Source organism: Neofelis nebulosa, chromosome 3 (genome assembly GCF_028018385.1).
Source record: "Neofelis nebulosa isolate mNeoNeb1 chromosome 3, mNeoNeb1.pri, whole genome shotgun sequence".
NCBI classification, from domain to species: Eukaryota; Metazoa; Chordata; class Mammalia; order Carnivora; family Felidae; genus Neofelis; species Neofelis nebulosa.
Genome location: NC_080784.1, coordinates 186,025,291 through 186,046,594, shown reverse-complemented (window position 1 = coordinate 186,046,594; position 21,304 = coordinate 186,025,291). Strand labels below are relative to the sequence as shown.

Genomic DNA, 21,304 nt, shown 5'->3' with positions numbered 1-21,304 from the left:
GAATCAGAAACAGGCTCCAGGCTCCGAGCCATCAGCCCAGAGCCTGACGCGGGGCTCGAACTCACAGACCGCGAGATCGTGACCTGGCTGAAGTCGGACGCTTAACCGACTGCGCCACCCAGGCGCCCCTGTAAAATGCTTTTTATTAAAGTCAAAAAAGCTCCCTCCTGAAGATACCTTGTCTTTTTGTTCATTGCTCTATCACTTGCACCTGGAAGAGTGCTTGTTATGTAAAAGACACTCAGTAAATAACTGTATAATGAATTTGCAATTGAGAATATTTTCACATAGATATTTTCTTAGAAAATTTTGCATTTCATTAAAAAGTCAGAAAAGACTATAAGGCATATTAAAAAACCATCTATAGGGGCTCCTGGGTGGCGCAGTCGGTTAAGCGTCCGACTTCAGCCAGGTCACGATCTCGCGGTCCGTGAGTTCGAGCCCCGCGTCAGGCTCCGGGCTGATGGCTCGGAGCCTGGCGCCTGTTTCCGATTCTGTGTCTCCCTCTCTCTCTGCCCCTCCCCCGTTCATGCTCTTTCTCTCTCTGTCCCAAAAATAAATAAAAAAAAAATAAAAATAAAAAAAATAATAAAATAAAAAACCGTCTATACTACCAACTATATGGCAAATTTCTTATACTATGTAATTAAAAAAATTTTTTTTAATATTATTGAGAGAGCATATGAGTGGGGAAGGGGCAGAAAGAGGGGGGCGGAAAGAGGATCCGAAGTGGGTTCTATGCTGACAGCAGCCCAATGCTATCCAGGTTCCCTGAGCTTGTGACTCTTGATCTCGGGGGTCCTGAGTTCAAGTTTACTTAAAAAAAAAAAAAAAAAAAAAAAAAGTCATACTAAAAGGTAGTTTTAGTGAAAGAGACAGTGTGGCTTCTGGATTTGCATGATGACAGATTAAAAGATGTCAGGCTAACTCTTGGTAAGAAACGTGTTTTACTCTAAGTTGATAGTTAAGGAAGATGAACAAATTTATTTGCCTGAGCAAAATGTAATTGTAAAGGAGAGGAACTTTACAGGAGTTAACATGTTTTATACGTTAATTTGGGTTACCTAAATAATTACTTGAAAATTTTTGCTTTATTATATTAAGGTGCAAAACGTTTCTCCTAATGCTGTTGATTTAACAATAATTATAGCACCATTATACAGATTATTATACAATCTCTGACGACCTAGGAAAAACGTAAATACTAAGACTATTCAGACAGAAGTAGGGAAATAGGACAGTGTGAAGGCCTAATGTTAAGATCAGTGGGAAAAAGACATAAATATTTGACTGCTGGGATATTGTGATTTATGAGAAATATATATTTGGTTATTCAGATGACCACACTGCCTTTTTTCATATAGGTCTTCATCCACAGGGCATGGTTCACAGTTGCTAAAACCCTTGGGATTTCCTAAGAGATGGGAGTGATAAGGGTTTCTCTTCTTACGTTAATGAGATGACTTTTGGAAGGCCCCTTAGGTTGGGGGCTGGTTGCCGGAGGGAACCAACCTTGTGATTAGAGGGATGGAACTTTCATTCCCCGCCCCTCCCCACCACCTCTGTAGGTTGAACCAATTACCAAAGCCCAATGATTTAATAAATCATGACTTTGTAATAAAGCCTCCACTAAAACCCAAAAGGACAGGGTTCAGAGAACTTCCAGGTTGGCGAACACTTGGAGTTGTTTACTTGGGAGAGTCGTGTATGCCTGGAAAGGGCATGGAAGCTCTGTGCCCATCTTCGTACCTTGCCCTGTGCGTCTCTTCCATTGGGCAGTTCCTTAGTTATGTCCTTTTATACTAAACTGGAAGGCAGTTCCTTAGTTATATGCTTTTATACTAAACTGGAAATCTAGTGAGTGAAATGTTTCCCTCAGTTCTGTGAGCAGAGCTTGCAAATTAATCAAACCCAAGAAGCTCCTTGGAACCTCCAGTTTATAGCTGGTCTGTCAGAAGCACAGGTAATAAACTGGGCTTGCACCTAGCATCAGAAGTGGGGGTGGGGGCAGTCTTTGGGACTGAACTCTTCACCTGGGGAATCTGTCTCCAGGTAGTGTCAGAATTGAGCTGAATTGTAGGACATCCTGCTGGTATCCAGAGAATTGTTTGTTGGTGTGGGAAATACTCTCCCCATGTTGGAATTGGTACCAGAACCGATTTAACCACATACTTAGGTCTCCAGGCATCACTTAAACTTTTTTTTTTTTGAGAATGCTCTGTGACATAAACAATTGATTCAAGGCAACTATGTCTGTCAGAGTAACTTCTTTATATGGCCTGTTTTCTGTACAAACTTTTATCTTTTTCTGTGAGCTTTCTGTTTTGATGGTATGTTTATATATTTGGAATTATGTATATGCTAGATGGAACCTGCTGCCTTAGTTTATACAGTCGGTTGCTCAGTAGGAAAGCTATAGTAGCAGCTTCTCCAGTTAAGAAGGGAAGTATGCCAAGAGCTGCCTTGGTGTATGTGTGTTTGTGTTTGTTGCGTGTCTACTTTGGGATCACAAAGAGTTGATACTGTTTATGATAGCGATACTGTTTTGATTAAAGATCAATAAAAAGTCATTTAAATTGTTTTTAATTCAAAGTAGCCTTAATCTCTACTTCTACATTTTTGTCCTAATGGTAGCAGTTTTAACACATCCATTGTTTTGTCTGTAGGATTGGAGTTGACCTCACAGCTTTTAAAAACCAAAACCAAACAAAAAACTCTCCATGGCATTTTAGTAAGTCCATATAGGAGAAGGCTCATAGGAATTGTTTTGTCTAACGCATACAGGAGTTTCTGCCACGATGCCGTATATATCTTGACAAACCTTGGACTGCAAAATCGTGCCGTGAAAGTAATAAAGCTTATTGGGGCAAAACGGATGGATGGGGCAGACTACTGAAAATCCATGGAACTCTGCTCTTGAATACTAAGAACAGTAGCAATTCTAATAAAAAACAAAAAACAGAAGACCACAGTTTTTGTACCTTGTATTACCATCAGTCTTCGGAGTCTTATACCTTGAGCTATAGCCTCCTCGCTGTTGTAGGAGTTGTAAGTTCTAGAAGGGCATTGCTTCCAAGAGACCATTCATTAAAATTAAAAATTGAATCCGAGGTGTGTAGCCTTCTTCATTAATCCATTGTTTGAATACAGGTGGAATTTTTTTTGCAGTTTCTTCATATTCACAGGCAGCTTTGTTTTGCCAAATAGGTTAATTTAGCCAAAAGAGTAACAATTCCTGAAGCCACTAGATCAACCTCTATTTACAAGGAAGAAAAGTACTTTTGTAGATTTTTCAGGGTTTTTTTCCTTAAAATATTCATCTTTTGCTAAGGTTTTCTCTCTAATTGTGAAAAAGCTTGTTCCAGTTGCCTTAAAACATTAATATGCTGGGAAAAATCATGTTAATGTCAATATGACTTCCTTTTATATTAGCTTTATTTCCCTGTTTCTAGTCTCCTGAGAAGTAATTCACAGCAAAGGGAGATACATTGTAGCAGAACAGAGTTTATTTTTGTTTTGATTGGATTTATAAAATTGCATATGGTGAGTGGCAGGTGAGTATTAGTTTTGGAATCAGACCAGCCTTTGAATTCTGGCTCTGCCATTGAAATGTCACTTTCTGCAAGTTACTTGACTTCTTTAAGCCTCAATTTCTGTATTTATAAAATGGAATTATTATACTACCCACAGAGTTGGTAGTAAGTAAATGAGATAATACTAGACAATCTTTTTTACACACCAAGTTTACTAATAAATGTTAGCTGTTATAATTCAGAATATTCTTCAGAGCATGACCTAACGTACCACTACCAAGGAATATTTTCAGCAAGTTTTAACATTTCCAATGATTTTTACATCTTGATCAGTTTTATTTAATATAAAATAAGAGAAGACAGGATTGTGTTTTTATCATCAAATGTAGGTCACAAGGAAAGGATATATATAAAATGTAGTAAATGAGATTAGTATTTTCATTTTTTGGCAAAGATTTGTATAGTAAACTGATAAAATAATCAGAATATGCAGAAGCTGTGATTATATTTAGGCTCTTATGACGTGAAGGGGCGACAAACAAGTTTTTTTCCTTAGGTTACAATAGGGATGGACTTTTTTTCATTTAAATGCCATTGAACGTTTTATATTCTCTTCCAACTCGAAGCTTTCATTTTGCCCGATAAGTTGATATGGAGCTCCATTTAAAACTTACTACTCAGTCTTTTTAAAATTGGTGTCGCCCGTTGACATTTTTATTTCTGAAGTTAAAAATATCCCATCTGCGAACTGTCTGGTATCATGCACTGAAATGTTTTCAGCAAATTCTATTCTCAGTCATTTCTTAAACACCTGGTACAGGCAAGAATTTTGAACACCTTCAGTTTTGTAAAAGATGAGTTAAAGTTTCGCCCTCAGTAGTTTGGGCTGTAGTGCAGAATCTGTCATTGCTCATAACTAACTAACCGCAGGATGCCAGGAGAATACAGTGGCTCCTATAATAGAGACATTTCACAAGGAACCTTGAGGTCCAGGAGAAGAAGTTCATTCAGACTGGGGGTTTTAGCAAAACTCAAAGGATTTCTTCTTCCTCTTCTTATTTTTAAACTTTTAAATTATGCTAGAGGAAGATGAGTTCTGGAAATCTGGAGGCAGATTTTGTGCAGGAATACCTATGTACTGACTCTGTCCTCTGCCCCTCCCAGTAGGGATGTGGTTCTCTTTGGAGACCGATTGAGTTGATTCAGAAGCCAGGAGTGCCAGTGTTTACAAACATTCTTTGACTGGAAGAAAATAGAAAGTCAGTTGAAAAGTCAGCCTGAGTAGTGGCCCAGTGAGAATGCCTCTGTTTTCTCAGCTCTGCTCGAGCTGAACCTGAGTGTGGTACTGACAGCGGTGGGAGCCAAGGTCAATCTGTGCCAAGGTTGGCTGCCTGCGCTTCTCCACATAGCCACTGCCATCCGGTTAAGTTTGGTACTGTTGGCTAAATAGAGTAGGAGCTAAATCAGGCCAGATAGATCAGGAGAGTCTGTCTTACCTGTCTGTGTAGGTGCTTGCTGCTTATTTGTAACCTATTGAAATGTAACACAGTTAATACAAGAATATATTCCTATGTCATTATTATGATAGTTTAGAGGTCTCCAATGCTGCTCTCTTCCTCAGAGGTAACCACTGTTAAAAATTTAGAACATATTCCTCCAGACAATTTTCTGTGTACTTACACGTTTCATGTACATACACATAGTTTGGGTTTTCTTCAGGGCAGATGGTCTCATATTCCTATCTTATGTTTATTTTTAAAATGTAATGGTAATTCTTGAGTTCTTTTCTTGGCATGTATTTAGGATTACTTCACTCTTGTTTTAAATCTGTGTGGTATTCCATACCCATAATATAGGTGTAATGGAATTCATTTAGCCACTTCCCGTTCGGTGTACAATTAGATTTCTCTTTTAGGAACAACACTGTAGTAAATATCTTTGTGTGGCACATATTCATGAATATTTTTGCAGGACATACTTAGAAGTGGAATTGCCAGGATACATACACATTTATAGTTTTGATAGATGCTGCCAAAATTGTTCTCCAAAAGCTTATATTACTCGCACCCATATTTATAACAGTATATGAGAGTTGGTGAATACAATTCAATGGGAATGGAAACAAAGGGGATTCTGCACCGATAAAGAAGCATGAGTAAAAGCATGGAGGCAGGAGAGCCTAGTTGGTATGGTGAGGAAACAAGGAGTATAGAATCTGATGTAGAATATAGGAAGTAAGAAGGGCTTGTGGAAGATGAGTCCAGAGACCTAGGCTGGACCAAATAACAAAGTATTTTTTAATGTGTTCAGAACTTTAAACTTGAGTAGACAATGGAAGCCTTTCAAAAGGTTTTCATGTGAGCTGTATTTTTTTTTTTTTAATTTTTTTTTTTCAACATTTTTTATTTATTTTTGGGACAGAGAGAGACAGAGCATGAACGGGGGAGGGGCAGAGAGAGAGGGAGACACAGAATCGGAAACAGGCTCCAGGCTCCGAGCCATCAGCCCAGAGCCTGACGCGGGGCTCGAACTCACGGACCGCGAGATCGTGACCTGGCTGAAGTCGGACGCTTAACCGACTGCGCCACCCAGGCGCCCCTGTGAGCTGTATTTTAAGAGCAGTAACTATGAAGGCTAGATTTTTGAGGATGGGAGATTGGCTATGAGGCTGTTACAGTGATCATATGCAATAATGAAGGTCGCGGCCTTAGAAACGAGAGGAAAAAATCAGATTCAAGCAGTGGTGCAGATTTAAAATCAGTCTTAGTGGCTCAGGATGAGAAGGTAAAAGATTGAATGTTGTGGCTCTCCGAGTGCCTAGGTGGCACCTTTTATGAAGATAACAAAAATAGAATGAGAAATAGGTTTGGGAAAAACCTAGGTTTGAGGAAAAATAAGGGAAATTTTTATTAAAATATAAGGAATAAAATAAGTTACTATCCACTGATATATTTCTATAAAATATACGTAACATAAATTTTAAAATTTTAACCATTTTTAATTGTATAGTTCACTGTCATTAAGTACATTCATATTGTTGTACAACCATCACCATCGTCTATCTCCAGAACTTCTTCTGTCTTCCTAAACTGCAGCTCTAAGCCCATTAAACAATAAGTCTCCTTCCCACCTTACCCTGAGCCCTGGTAAGTAATTGGTAACCATGATTTGGCTTTTTGGTCTCTATGAATTTGACTGCTTCAGGTCCCTCCTGTAAGTAGAGTCATACATTATTTGTCCTTCTGTGACTGGCTTATTTCACTTAGCATAATGTCTCCAAGCATCCATTTTATAGCATGCGTCAGAATTTCTTTCCTTCTTAATGGCAAAATAGTATTCCATTTGTGCATATGCATTTAAAAAATCTATCCATCTGCCAGTGGACACTTGAGTTGTTTTTGTTGAGGTTTTTGGGGGGAGGGGATAGGTCTTATTTTGTTTTATTAGAGTGTGAATACAGTAAAATTGAGTTTCATAAAACTGTACAACCACGGTAGTCTTGTGTAGATCCACTACTAGAAAATAGTGTTTGTTGCCAAAGATGATTACAAAAGATCTCACTTTTTTACAACTCCTGCATATTATGGCTATTGGAAAAATGACCCCAGATGCTTATCCTACCAGTGGGCAGACGCTGTGATGATCCAAGGTATAGCATAAACTGGATTTAGAGGACCGCAGGCTTTTAATATCATTATTGGAATATTGTGAGGATTAGGCAATATGTACAAAATTTTGTACACTTTGAAGTGCCCAAAACACAGAGAAGGTATTGTACTAGATGTTCTAGCCTGCTTATTGTTTAACCGAGGAGCTGTTTTTGAAAGAATTTTGAATTATTAGGTAGATGAAATAAAATAGTCCCTGCATCTGATGAAGTAACCTAAGTGACACAGGTTTCATAGAAGAGAGGTGAACACCGAGAAGGTGTTACCTGTTAATTGTGAAACTGCCTCCAGAATCTTGATGGCTGTCATAATAATTTTCTAATTGAAATTACAATGAGAACAGAGAAGTGAGAATAAGTGTATGAGGGAGGTTCCTTGCTCTTTTTATTCATTACTCTCTAGAAAACATGTATTTACTTCCCTAGCTCTCTGCAGTCCATTGCTCTGTAGCAGAGTTGGAATTATAGGCCCACCATCTGAATTATAACTTTTATTAATACATTTCATTGTAGTTCCATTTCAGAAAAATGTGTTGTTTTGGAACTCATTCACACATGCTTTTCCTTGCTGTTCCTTTCCTATCAACACATACACCCACACATACTGTTTGTTGCATGTCAAACTTGCATAGCATTTGGCATTGGAAAATTGAAAAGCATGAAGAGAATACAAAATATAGATGAAGATGGGAAATGGAAAATTAAAACAACAGATTAAAAGGAGTGTCTGGAGACTTAAACTAGTTCTTCCTAGGATGGCTAAAGTTATAGGACAGCTCTTAGCTTTAATAATTTCTTTCAGTCCCACTGTAACAGGTAAGCTAATGGAAGATAATTGGTAATTTAAATGAGATGCTTAGCATGTGGAAAGCACTCCGTGTTATCTGTTAAACTTATTATTTCTAATCTGTGGGTTTGAGACTGAGGCATTTTACTAGCTGGAGAGCATCCGATAATAGGTTGCTGTTCTTAGCTGAAATTGCCTTTATTGTTTAACATCTACAGTGTTTGACTATGGATTATCTCCCTTAAATTAGTCTCTGTTATTAGACATTTTCTTAAATGTTCTTGCCACTTTATCTTTTATTTAATACTGACAATTGCAGATGGCCCAGGATGCATAATTAAAATATGAAGATTATCAGAACACTTGTTTAATAAAGAATACTTTTACCTCATCAGTTGTTTTGTTTTGTTTTTTCTAATCCAACTGCAAGAAGAAACTAAAGAGACTAACTTGACTTGTCACATCTCCCTACCCTTGGCAGAAAGTTCTGATAAACTGTAATTTTAAACTCTATTAGAATATCTGAGCATATCCAGTTTATGTATGTCCACATCAGACTACTGAAACCGCCCTCAAATCTGCGGTCTTGCCCAGCTCAGTAACTCACTCCATCCTTTGATTATTTAGGCTAGAAGAAACCTTGGAGTCACCATTGGCCTCTTCCTTTTTCCCTCCAACTCTGCCATCCAGTGTGTCAGCAGATGTTGTTAGTTTTGTCTTTAAAATATGCCCAGGGGCACCTGGGTGGCTCAGTTGGCCGATGAGCATCAGGTCACAATCCCAGGATCTTGGGATCCAGCCCCGTGTGGACCTGCTTAAGATATTCATTCTCTCTCTCTCTCTCTCTCTCTCTCTCTCTCTCTCTCCCTCTCGCGCGCGCGCGCGCGTGCGCTCTCTCGCTCTCTCTCTGCCTCCCTCCCTCCCTCCCTCCCTCCCTCACTCCCCCTATCCCCCTCTCTCCCCACCCCTCTGCCCCTCTCCCGCTCACATGAGCATGTGTTCTCTCTTTCTTTCTCTCTAAAAAGATGTAAAATATGCCTGTAGTTTTTGTCACGTGTGACATTTCCACTGCTTCCACCCTGGTGTCAGGCTCCGTCATCTTTACCTACATAGTTAAGTATCTGCCTGATTTGTCTCTGCTGCTTCTTCCCTTATGTCTCACCATCTTTCTCTGCTCACCAGCCAGACTCATGCTCATCTTCCTTGGCTTAGATCTTAATCTTCCTCGACTCAAAATTTAGAGTAACAAGCTGAGGCCTTGGTGATCCGTGGTGGCCCCAAGAACAGGTGCGTGCGCACCCCTACCCATACTCCCTCACCCTCACACAGTGGCTCTTCTGATCCATTGTCCTGCAGCCTCTGTGTCCTAGCCACACTGGTCTCTTGCTTCAGGAGTCCTGGACCTGCCGCTTTCGCCACCTCCTTCAGGTCGACGGCTCAAATACGACCTCAGTGAGGGTTTAGTTAAAGTTGCACCCCGTATCCTGTCTTCCTTGTCCTTTTCTTCTCTGTTTCTCTCTGTAGCATTTACCACCATATGGAATTCTTAATTACAGTGTTAACTCTGTGCTGGATTTTGGTGTGATCTGTGCAGTCAAGTATCCTTAGTGCTTAAAAACGGCTGCCACGATGTAGTTGTTCAAATATTTGTTGAGCTAATGAATTTGTCAAGAGAAAGGAGAGAATGCTTGAAGGCATGATGAGTTAGAGCCACAGACTGGATCGTCGCCTGCATAATTGGAATAAACATTAAGTGTGAAAATTTTTTCAAACTTAAATCATAAGTAATTCTTGAACATTAAATTAAAACATTCCTAGGAAAGTGTTTTATTTTGATTCTAGAATTGTGGCATTGGCAGACGTTGTAACTGATTCCCAAATTGTGCTTCCAGAGTCCGTAAATGTTTATGCCTCCACAGGCAGGCAGTGTTTTTTAATGCTTTCCTATAGAAGCATTATTACTGCAGTTTTGTGCAGGTATTAGCCACCAAGATTGTGATGGGTGAGACATCACGTGTTCAGTAAGTGTCTAACCTGTGACTCCTGACTCGACTGCAGAACTTGATCAGCACATTCTTGTGTTACTCATGACAACACGCTCTTTTCAAGTCACCAAAATTTGCATTTTATTTTAAAGAAAAAGGGACCTAAGTAGCTAAGCTGAAGGAGCTAATAGAAGCTCAGTTCACCCGTAAACTCATAAATGTGTACGTACATAAAAAGTACGAAGAAAGTAGAGGTAAATTTGACTCAGGCTCTTTAGCATTTCTTAGTTTCCTCCCAAGTCCTGGAACGGAAAGAAGCTTCTGTTGATTTGCTTGTTTTGAATAAGTGTATAGTAGTGTTTATGAGCTGATTTAGTTTGCTGCTACTGCTTTTGCTTCCCTAACATCCTTTACTCAGCACTTTTGAACTACTGGTTTTTCATGTCCCTCTCCACTTTCCCCCCACTCCTAGCTTTGGTCTCTGGGACAGGTAACAACTTGCTAACACCGATCCATTTGAAAAAGGATAGGGGTGTGTGTGTGTGTGTGTGTGTGCGTGTGTGTGTGTGCGTGTGCGCGCGCATGCCTGTGTGTAATTATGTTTAAATTATACCTGTGTATATATACTGTGTCATCTAGAATTCTAGCAGAAATATGGGGGCATATCGTGGTTGAACCCTGGGTGTTTATTCAATTTTTTTTTTTAAGTTTATTCATTTTTGAGAGAGAGAGAGAATGAGCGTGAGCAGGGGGAGGGCAGAGAGAGAGGGAGACACAGAATCCAAAGCAGGCTCCAGGCTCTGAGTTGTCAGCACAGAGCCTGATGTGGGACTCAAAACTCACGAACTATGAGATGATGACCTAAGCTGAAGTCGGACATGCAACCGACTAAGGCACCCAGGTGCCCCGGGTGTTTACTATTTTAAGAGTAGCAGCACCCTCAGCCACTTTGATGGAAGTTTTTATCAATGTTACTGAAGATTAGGATATACGTTTTAAGAAAAGAGTTTTCCCAGTTGGGAGTTCCTCAAAAGTAAAATTAGGTGAATATTCCATCTTCCAGAATTGCTGTATCACAATGTCTTTTAGTTATTGAGCCTTGTTGATCTTGAGTTTAGCCTCTTAGCTATAGGTTCTGATGTTCTCTTATCCCTAATTGGAAAAGGAAGTACAGTTTTATTATCAGGATGGGAATCATGAGAGTTTATGATTCTTGGAAAGATTCTTTGAAAATTACTCAAAGTTAGGTTTAACTTTAGGTTTATAATCCTCTTTAGCATTGGCAAAAACTAAAGTTGAAATTTCCTAGAATGTGTGGTTTTCATACTTTTGATAATAGCAGTGGTTAATTTTCTGTCATTATATAACAAGATTGTTTCCAAGACTTGGTTGACAGAAATTGTTTAAAATTCAAGTGTCTGTAGAACACATCCTGTAAATTATGTTACATAATTTAAAAGACTTTGCTTCATCAACTCAGTATACCATGTTTTCTCAAAATATTTTTATATACAATAAGCTTGTGAGGATTTATATAAAAATACCAACTTGGCTCAGTATGTCATACGTTGTAGGTGCTGAAAACATTAAAAAAAAAAAAAAAAACTTGTTTTTCACTTCTGGTCTCACCTATTTCTTTTTTTTTTTTTTTTTGTCTCCTTTATGTATGTATGTATGTATGTATGTATGTTTGTTTGTTTGTTTGTTTAAAGCACATGAGCCAGGGAGGGGCAGAGAAAGAGGGAGAGAGAGAATCCCAAGCACGCTCCACACTCTCAGTGCAGAGCCCAATGTGGGGCCCCATCTCAAGATCTTGAGATCATGACCTGAGCTGAAATCAAGAGTTGGGATGCTTAACACTCTGAGCCACCCAGACTCTCCTTTACTCTTATATTGTCATTGTGATGTTAAAGTCTATTTCACACACTGCTCCTGCAGTTTGGGGGTCATGTGGAGAGGTCCAGAGATCTGAAACACCATTGTGTGTTCTGAGAAATCTCTAAGTTCCACTATGGCTAGAACGTACATTGTATTTGTATGGGTAGGAGAAGCTAAGAAGCTGGATCAGGAAAAGACCCTGTGGGAATGCAGTTGTCCAGCTAAACCCCAAATGCAGCAACCTGTATTCTTTCATAACTTTCTTAATTTTATGTTCTTTTGTCGTCCAAACTTAATTTCTTCAAGAGTAACTCTACCTCCGTATGTTAAAAGCTGGCAAATTTCTGTATCACCTTTTAATGATCTCTTAAATTTTCTGTTGAGATTTCTCGTCATTTAAATGTAAAGAGTAGAATTGAGAAAGAAGGAAACAAAAATATGTGACAGATCAAAAACTTTTTTGGAGTATTTTCTGACCTTAGATTCTTGATTTAATGGGTAAATTTTCTTGCCCTTTATTTAGAAACATAAAGTTGAAGGACAGAAATAAAGGAGAATTTAAGAGTCTGTGATTTAGAAAGTGACCTGCTAGTTGGCATGAAATCAATTTATTGGGTTACAACTAGCATTTAAATTAAATCATGACAGAATAGGATACAGTTAATATTTCTGAGTGCGTATCAGGTTATGTATAAAAACCTACTTTTGGTGATGGTAAGCAAAGTTTGGAAAACTCTTATTTAATATTTATGTATGCTTTTAGCATTTCTATCTATATTGTAAAGATAATATCCATTCATTTACTTAGGTATTTGAGAACCCACTGCTTCTCTTTCTCATCCTCTGTCTCCTTTCATTTGGGCAGTATTTTGTGCCAGATACTGTTCTAAAGCTTTTACATGTATTAACTCATTTTTTTTTTCTTCCATTACACAAATGGTATTTTTATCCCAATTTTTCAAAAGGAGAAGCTCAGGTGCCTAGTGATGATTAACTTGCTTGAAGTTGCATAGCTAGCTCGTAAGTTGTGGATCTGGGATTCAGATTCAGACCCAGGCAGTCTTTTCTTCAGAGCGCGTTCTTCTAACCACCACGCTTCATTGTCTCCTGTGTGAAGACACCTCTCTGACACTGTGATAAGTGCTAGAGGTACATCTGAAATGGTTCTTGATGTCATGGAACTTAGATATTTATAAATGTTGTATTTATAATTCTCTATATTTGTTAAAATATATAAAAAGATACACAATGTGGGAAAACACTATATATAATTAAGTAACTGTATATAATTAGCATATTACCATGTTATAAATTTCAGTATCATTGACTGTTATTTCCATTGTGTGGATATGGCATAATTTAACTATTCCTGTGTTGGAAAGAAATTCTCATTCCTTTCTTAGTAAGTAATATTGCAGTGAACATCAGAATGCATTCATTATTGTCATTTCAAATTACTATGTGAGTCTATTTACAAAAACCTAAAAATTTGAAGTTACTGGCATCTGTTTCTAATTTTTTGAAGTTTACCCTTTAGCAGTAGTGCTAATCTACCTTCATAAGCATTGTATTCAGTAGTTACAAACAAAACAGAATTCAGTCAAAAATGTCCTATGTCAAACTATCTTTTTTTAAAGTCTCTGTTGTCCTTAATATTGTCATTGCAGTGTATAAGCCCTTCCTAAATATTTTCTTTCATTTACTCAGATGTTTCTTTTTTTTTTTTTAATTTTTTTTTTTAACGTTTTTATTTATTTTTGAGACAGAGACAGAGCATGAATGGGGGAGGGGCAGAGAGAGAGGGAGACACAGAATCGGAAGCAGGCTCCAGGCTCTGAGCCGTCAGCCCAGAGCCCGATGCGGGGCTCGAACTCACAGACTGTGAAATCGTGACCTGAGCCGAAGTCGGACGCTTAACAGACTGAGCCACCCAGGTGCCCCCAGATGTTTCTTTTTTTAATTTTTTTTTAATGTTTCTTTATTTTTTGAGAGACAGAGACAGAGCATGAGTTGGGGAGGGGACAGAGAGAGAAGGGGAGTCACAGATCCTGAGGCAGGCTCCAGGCTCCAAGCTGTCAGCACAGAGCCCAACGTGGGGCTTGAACTCATGAACCATGAGATCATGACCTGAGCTGAAGTCGGACGCCTGACTGAGCCACCCAGGCGCCCCTCAAATGTTTCTATACTTACTATGTTTTAGAGTATATCAGACATGCCCCCCATCATGAACATTCTTTGTTTAGTTGTCAATCATGTATCCAAAATGTGGTGCGTAACATTTTCACATACTTAGGTCATTAGTGCCTAGTTTGTTCCAGGTCTTTGGTAGTTAGATAATACGTTTAAAAAGATAAAGATAACAGTTTCCCTATTGGACATAGCATAGTGAAGGAGGCTGTAACGACTGGCATGGAAATATATTTGTCTCTTTTATAAGAAGTGAAATATTTTGTAGACAGTTGATAGAGTCTTTAATTAAAACACTAATTTTACAATTAAAAAGTATATAGTTGCACATCAGAATTTCTGAGGGGCATTCCTATTGTAATCCACTATTTTGGATATTAATGCTTGTAAAATGAGTTATACAGAAGGGTTAGTGTTATTATTGATGAAGATATATTTTTTTAAATTTTTTTTTAACGTTTATTTATTTTTGAGACAGAGGGAGACAGAGCATGAACGGGGGAGGGTCAGAGAGAGGGAGACACAGAATCTGAAACAGGCTCCAGGCTCCAGTGGTCAGCCCAGAGCCCGACGCGGGGCTCGAACTCACGGACCGCGAGATCGTGACCTGAGCCGAAGTCGGCCGCTCAACCGACTGAGCCACCCAGGCGCCCCGATGAAGATATTTTTAAAAAGACCTTTAAGTTTTTTATTGTAATAGTTTGACTCTTAAATGTAGTAATTCTGCAGGATTTTGTTTCAGCAGTGTATAAAATGGTTTCTTTGAGTCATCTAACTACTTACCAAACAGTGGCCGTAGTAGTTGTGTTGATCGCTTCTGCAGTTAGTTTTGGAATGTAGTGTGGATGCATGGTTTCCATTCAAATTTGAAATTGTTTAGGAGTTTCCTTTCCTTAACTTGGCGGATTTTTCTTCGGTCCTTTTTGTTTCTTTTTTAGTTTAATAATGTTTTGAAGTATTGGAGGGAGCTGTCCATCTACTTTTGGGGAGGGGGCTTGTTTTGTTTGTATTTTTAATTACTGATAACCTGACTGAATGGCCTCCCCTCTCTGAGCTAGTAAATATCTCTTTCCATGAGGCTAATACTGGTAGCAGTTTATGAGACAGGACCTGTTTGGAAAAATGTGGCAGTGTACCCTCTTTTTTTTTTTTTTTTTTCCCTTAAGTAGGCTCCACACCTTACATGGGGCTTGAACTCATGACCCTGAGATCAAGAGTCACATGCTCTGCTGACTGAGCCAGCCGGGCATCCTGGCATGTATCCTCCTAAGGAAAATACTTTTCATTGCTCATTTTTCTTTGGTCATCTAAAATTCATGTTGATAACTACTGTGGTTTCCAAGTCCTCTTGAAAAGATATTTAAGTGTATAACTTCATGGAAATACTAGATTTCATTTGTAGGACTCAAATGGAGTTTCTGATTTTAGTGTATATGTCTGATTCTAATCCTTAGTGGCTTGACAAAGTGTACATATAAACCATGGCTACAGATCTATTTACGTATGTTTGACTGGGTTTTGAGTGAAGAAGGCTTTGTAAAATTAAATTATTGTTAGGGGCGCCTGGGTGGTGCAGTCGGTTAAGCGTCCGACTTCAGCCAGGTCACGATCTCGCGGTCCGTGAGTTCGAGCCCCGCGTCGGGCTCTGGGCTGACGGCTCGGAGCCTGGAGCCTGTTTCCAATTCTGTGTCTCCCTCTCTCTCTGCCCCTCCCCCGTTCATGCTCTGTCTCTCTCTGTCCCAAAAATAAATAAAAAATGTTGAAAAAAAAATGTAAAATTGAATTATTGTTATATCAGCCAGGTTGAAAAACAAACGTAAGTGTTGGACTTGATTTCTTCTGGCTTACTTTAGAAGATAGATTGGCGTAGCAGATTGCTTAAATAATCTCTGAGCCCGACCTCCCCGCTGCAGAAGGAGGCAACTAACTCCTCAATCCGGGCGTGGTAGACCAGGATGAAATAGCAGGGGTGCTTTGTACGGTTCTTGGCATAATGACAACGGATGTCAGCCTCAGGACCCCCACTCCCCCAGCAATATTCTGCAACAATATCGTAACAGATAAGTGCTGAAATTCTAGCTAAAAGGTCTAGATTTAGGTCCTAGTTCTTTTACTGCTTGCTTTCTTAGGTCAGTTAGTTGACCACAGTGTCCATTTTGTCCTCTATAAAATGAGGTTCTAAAAATGAAACGACGTAATGAGTAAGAGCTTCGGACCTAGGCTTTGATTCTTTTTTATCTAATGTATTTATATTTTGCCCTACTTCCCAATAGTTGGCATTAATTTTTACGTGCAAGGGAGGAGCTGTCCTTCAGGAATATTAAGCTAGTAGTTGTGTGTAGGACGCATTTACTTGGAGGAGCAGGGTATAGGAAGCAGCGCGAGCGCCCTTCCAGGGAGTTGTAACATCTATTGGCCCGTCAGGAGGCCTTGAGGTGAAGTGAGAAGGGGCAGGGGGGTTCCACTGCGTGGTAAAACAATCTGTTCAGAAAGACTACCGTGGCTCTAGCGATTTCACTGGACCGGGTCCCTCAGTTGTGTTCTTCATTAGCTTCTTCCTGCCTACGCTGGTAGAGTTCTTTCCTCTATGCGGTTTTGTCACTGTTATCAGCTTTCTGAAGAGAGACCTGTATTTTGTTATCTGCGTTGTCCACAACCTGCAATAAATCTAAATCTCAAAAATACGTAATTTTCTGACATCGGACTTTGAAAGGTTTTCATCAATTGAATCTACTTTTGCAAAAAGGAAATAGTTCCACTTTTTCCTTAACACAGACTTTTTAGTGCTGGCTGGGAAATTTTGTCATTTTCCATTTCTTGTCTTTTACCTTCACACGAGCTGTTCTGTAGACCCAGAGCATCACAGACCTGTTCCGGTGACTCTTTTTCTTTGGAAGCCCTTTTTATGGCTTGCTTTTATTTCAGTCATCCTAAAGTAATTTTAATTGCTTTATGACAAATGCGTATTGATTGTCAGTTAGTTTTACTTTCTCTGTGTAGCTTGAGTACTCCTTCTGGTGACTGTTACAGATTGCCAAACCTGAGGCAAAAGTAGAGTGAACTCTTAGATTTACAATGTGGCTTATAAACTCATCGTACCACTTGAATAATGAAGTGTTTTAAGTATTTTATATAAGAAAGGTGGGTGGGAGTGAGGACCGCGGGACGGAAGCCTGCCGGGGCAGCCACAGAGCAGCAGTACCACTTGGTAGTTAGCCATGTGTTGTTCATTGATACGTGCATACTCTTATAAAAGTAAGCTTTACGAACTGGAGCTCTTTTCAGCGTCATGACTTCCACGGAATTAAAAAGATTTAGCGATGTTAGCATCAGGTGGGACAGGACCCTCTGCTGTACTTGCTAATGAGTTCCCTCTGATACAGGTTGTGGGTTATTTTCAGCTCTCTCTTAACACAGAATAGAAGAGCTGGTCAATCAGAGGCACCCACCAAGTGTTCAGATCTGTCTTTTAGATTATTTTCATTTCGTGAAAAGAACACTGAAGAATCACTTGGGGCAAAGAGATTTGGTGGGGTTTTGTTGGGTCTCCGTAAAGCCAGAGCTGTCGCGCCAACTGCTAAGCACGTATTCCTTCTCATCCATAATGAGGCCTCACGTTAAAAAATGACTTCCGTGGTAGCAGCAGCAGCTTTGTTTTTGTTAGTCGTGGCGGCAGTTAACAGTGCACCAGTGGCTTAACATACCAACACTTAAGTCCTTATTTTTTGTTTTTGTTTTTAAGTCATTGAAATTATGAGACTATCATTCAAATGGAAGCGTTATAGTTCTCCGGAACCATTATGATCTCAAAAGGAAAGGAGAATGATACAGATACACTGGCTGAGGTGTTTTGAGGTGCATCGAAGTGTTCCAAGCTGTGACTTACCTTAACATGTTCTTGAAGTACCATGGCGTGGATTAAAAGGTATGCTTTAGAAATCTCCCAGTGACCCCAGGGTCATGGATAGAATGAACGCTCGTGATTCTATATTTAATTGTCACATAGTTAAAGAGATTTTAATACTTAGATTATAGATGTGGTTATGGATTTATGGTGATAGTATTTTTTCTTTTGTTAAAAAAAACCCCATGTATCTATTACCAGCTTGATGAATGATTCCCTCCCCTCCCCACCCACCCCCACCCCCACCCCCGGCCCAAGAAATGGTTATAGAAGACACTGGGATAGATATTTTCCCTGGATTTGAATAGTGATGGGCTGTAATTTCTTTTACCAAATAGTTTAGGAATTATTCATGTATTAGTCTGTAATAAGCTCTGTGGTCTGCATCATAGACTAGTTTGTCTGCCGTGCTGTCATTTCATGGCCTGAACAGGAAATAGTTGGTTAAATGCTTTAGTTGGAGCCTTAATTTGACTAAACAAAATCATTCTTACTTGGACCATTTATAGTTCATGCTTGTTTTTGTCTTTTACAAATAATTTTTCCTGAGAGGAAAATGAGTGTCTTCTTATTAACAGTGATTGTTACTGCTTCTCTAATTAATCATTCACGTGTTTGTGGTATGTAGTCCCACTGTTATTTGTGGTTGCTAATAGTGGTAATTCTAGGTTTCATATTACCCACTTAACCATCAAAAATTGTTAGGGTTTTTGTGTTCATACATTTTATTTGACTGATGTAGTCAAAACTACTTTTTAATTATTTGAAACCTTGGAAACCTCCTACTTTTGTATGGCGTGCTTCCTGCTAAATGTTTGCTTAGGGATGGTGGAAGTGAATAAACCCAGGAAGAACGCAGAGTTTATTACTGTTGTACTGGGTTCAGAATTCTTCATCTCTTAGGTAATGAAGGAAAGTATATTGGGAAGGTAACAGTTTAAATCATTGATAGGTAAATTTAATAGAAATATACTAGAGCAGTCTGTAATTTTTATCAGTTGGGCTACCTTATGTTAAGATCTTTTGACAGGTTAGCAGTTAAATTCTAGGTGGAATTTAGTTATTAAACATAAGACAAAAGGGCTTTATATTAAATTCTAGCCTATAATGCAGCAGTGTAATCAAGTTTTGAGGTAAGGCCGGCTGCTTATTAACCAAGGCAATCATTCAGTTCAATAGTATCTACTCTCTAAAAAGATCTTTTCTGACATGGGTTGGAGATGATATTGAATACATTGTTTATAAAATGTATTTCTTTATAATATTTGCGATTTCAGCTTTAAAAATCTCTTTTTGTGGGGTAGTACATGGGGCATCTGTTTTTTGTTTTGTTTTGTTTTTTTTAACTCCACAGAGGATTCTTGATGCAGAGACTAGAGTTGGGAACCCTTTGGAAAAGTTTGTAACTTAGTGGTTAAGAGCTTACACTCTAGTGCCAACTGACCTATGTTTCAGATCTAACACTTAGTTTATTATTTTGACAGGTTGTAAAAATGATATGGAAAAAAAGTCTATATATTAAAAATAGTAACATAAGTACACATAATTATATAATTTATGTTAGTGCATTTTATATGTGTGTGTGTATATATATGTGTGTGTGTGTATGTACATGTACATATCTATATATAGGTTATATATCTATATAAATAAATTATACACACAGTGCTAGGTAGGAAGCCATCGTTGAGAAACAGATGATTATCAAATGCCAGATCAGGAACCTGGTTTGGGAGGGGGGGAATGCTATTAACATATTTTTCTTACCTTGAGTTTTACACTTTCTCACATGATCTTCCTAGAGCTAAATGCACAATCACTGTTTGACTGATGCTTTCAATTTGGGCTTTTTCTCATCAGTGAAAGGTGGTCACTAGAGACTGGTAATTTATCTATGGTCCTCTAATTCTGCCCAAGTAGAGCATTCTCTAAAGCTATGTTTTTCAAATTGCAGGTTTCAACCCATTCATTAGCGGGTCAAGAAATTGATTTAATGGGTTATGATCAGCATTAAGACACATATTAGAATAGAAAATAAAATATCAGAGAGCATGGGCTATAGAAAAGGCTATTTAAAAAATATTTTGTTTCAGGTTTTTAAAATGCTGAAATAAAATGTATACACATTTATGTTGATTGGATTGCTTTAAGTGTGCCTACCATGGTCACAGATGCTATTGGTCTGTCTTGTTTCACCTTGTTAAGAAATAACCAGGATATGTTCCAGTCTGTGGCTTGTAATGGTATGTCGTGCTCTATATTACCTTCAAGGATCCCCTTACGATCCCTTTCATTTGAAGTGAAGGTTATTATAGGAGAGTATCTAAGGAGTAGAGTAGAATAGGAGAACATAATGGCTTTTGAGTGGCATTAATCAAGGGTGTTTTATCAAGTAGAGTGATCAAGTATACTGCCCCTTGGCATACATTCTGGTATTTATCATCTATAGATCAGTGATCTTCAAACTGCCAGTAGTAGCCTATTCTGGAGTCAAATTAATAAGTTACTGCCTTTCCCCCTTAATTAAATGAAGCGGGAAAGAACAGAATAGCAAATGTCTTAATGTATCCCACAATATGGCTTTGTAAAACTTTTGTTTTAGGGGCATGTATATGTGCCAGATTGCAGAGACCTAAGTACTGGTAAAGATCAATTGGGAAATTGTATCAAGCTCAGTCTTACAATTCTAGATTGCCAAACTGACCCCGGCCAGAAGACTTCAGATATCTAAAACAGGATTATCAGTTCAGTAGGTGGTCTTATCTCTGATGGTAGGTTATAGTTAATGAGCTGTGAAAACATTTTTGTTGTTGTTGTTAAGAGAGACGGTGCATATGCAGGGGAAAGAGGGAGTGAGAGAGAATCTTCAGCAGGTTCCATGTTCCTCACAGTGCCCTATGTGTGGGGCTTGGTCCCATGACCCTCAGTATCATGACCTGAGCCGAAATCAAGAGCCACTCAGGTGCCCCTTTGTTTTTGTTTTTTGTCATGTTACTGGTATGTGTGAACAGGTGTGAGCTTGCCCTGGTAAGTATTTAAAGTCTCCTAGGTAAGAAATTTATAATATATACTGCTTGAGGACGAATTTACTCTTACTTTACATTGATGAAAGTGGCCCATACAATTAAAAAAACAAAAACAAAAACAAAAAAAAAACCCAAACACCTGATGATATATACTAAAACCCACCCAGTTCATTTTCTCATTCCTTATATGTTAGGATTTTGCATGTAATAAACAGGTGCTGCTTCAATTCAGAAGATAGACATAAGTTTAATGTTGCAAAAAGATTAAGCATAAATCAGATAGATTATAATATTTAGTGTAGTTAAATATTAGACCTTTTATTTTTTTGTATATGTG

At 38.6% G+C, this 21,304-nt stretch overlaps 1 protein-coding gene across 11 annotated transcripts in view; it reads left to right on the top strand.

Annotated features, from left to right (window-relative positions):
* Positions 1 to 21,304, top strand: part of RBPJ (recombination signal binding protein for immunoglobulin kappa J region) — a 221,373-nt gene that overhangs the window by 136,440 nt on the left and 63,629 nt on the right. For 3 of the 11 annotated variants that reach the window (XM_058722914.1, XM_058722918.1, XM_058722913.1), the window contains exon 2: positions 17,780 to 17,962. The exons of the other annotated variants lie outside the window; for them this stretch is intronic. In XM_058722914.1, coding sequence (XP_058578897.1) covers positions 17,946 to 17,962 — 17 coding nt within the window. In that variant the 5' untranslated portion in view covers positions 17,780 to 17,945. The remainder of the gene's footprint in view (positions 1 to 17,779; positions 17,963 to 21,304) is intronic. 11 annotated transcript variants of the gene reach the window in all.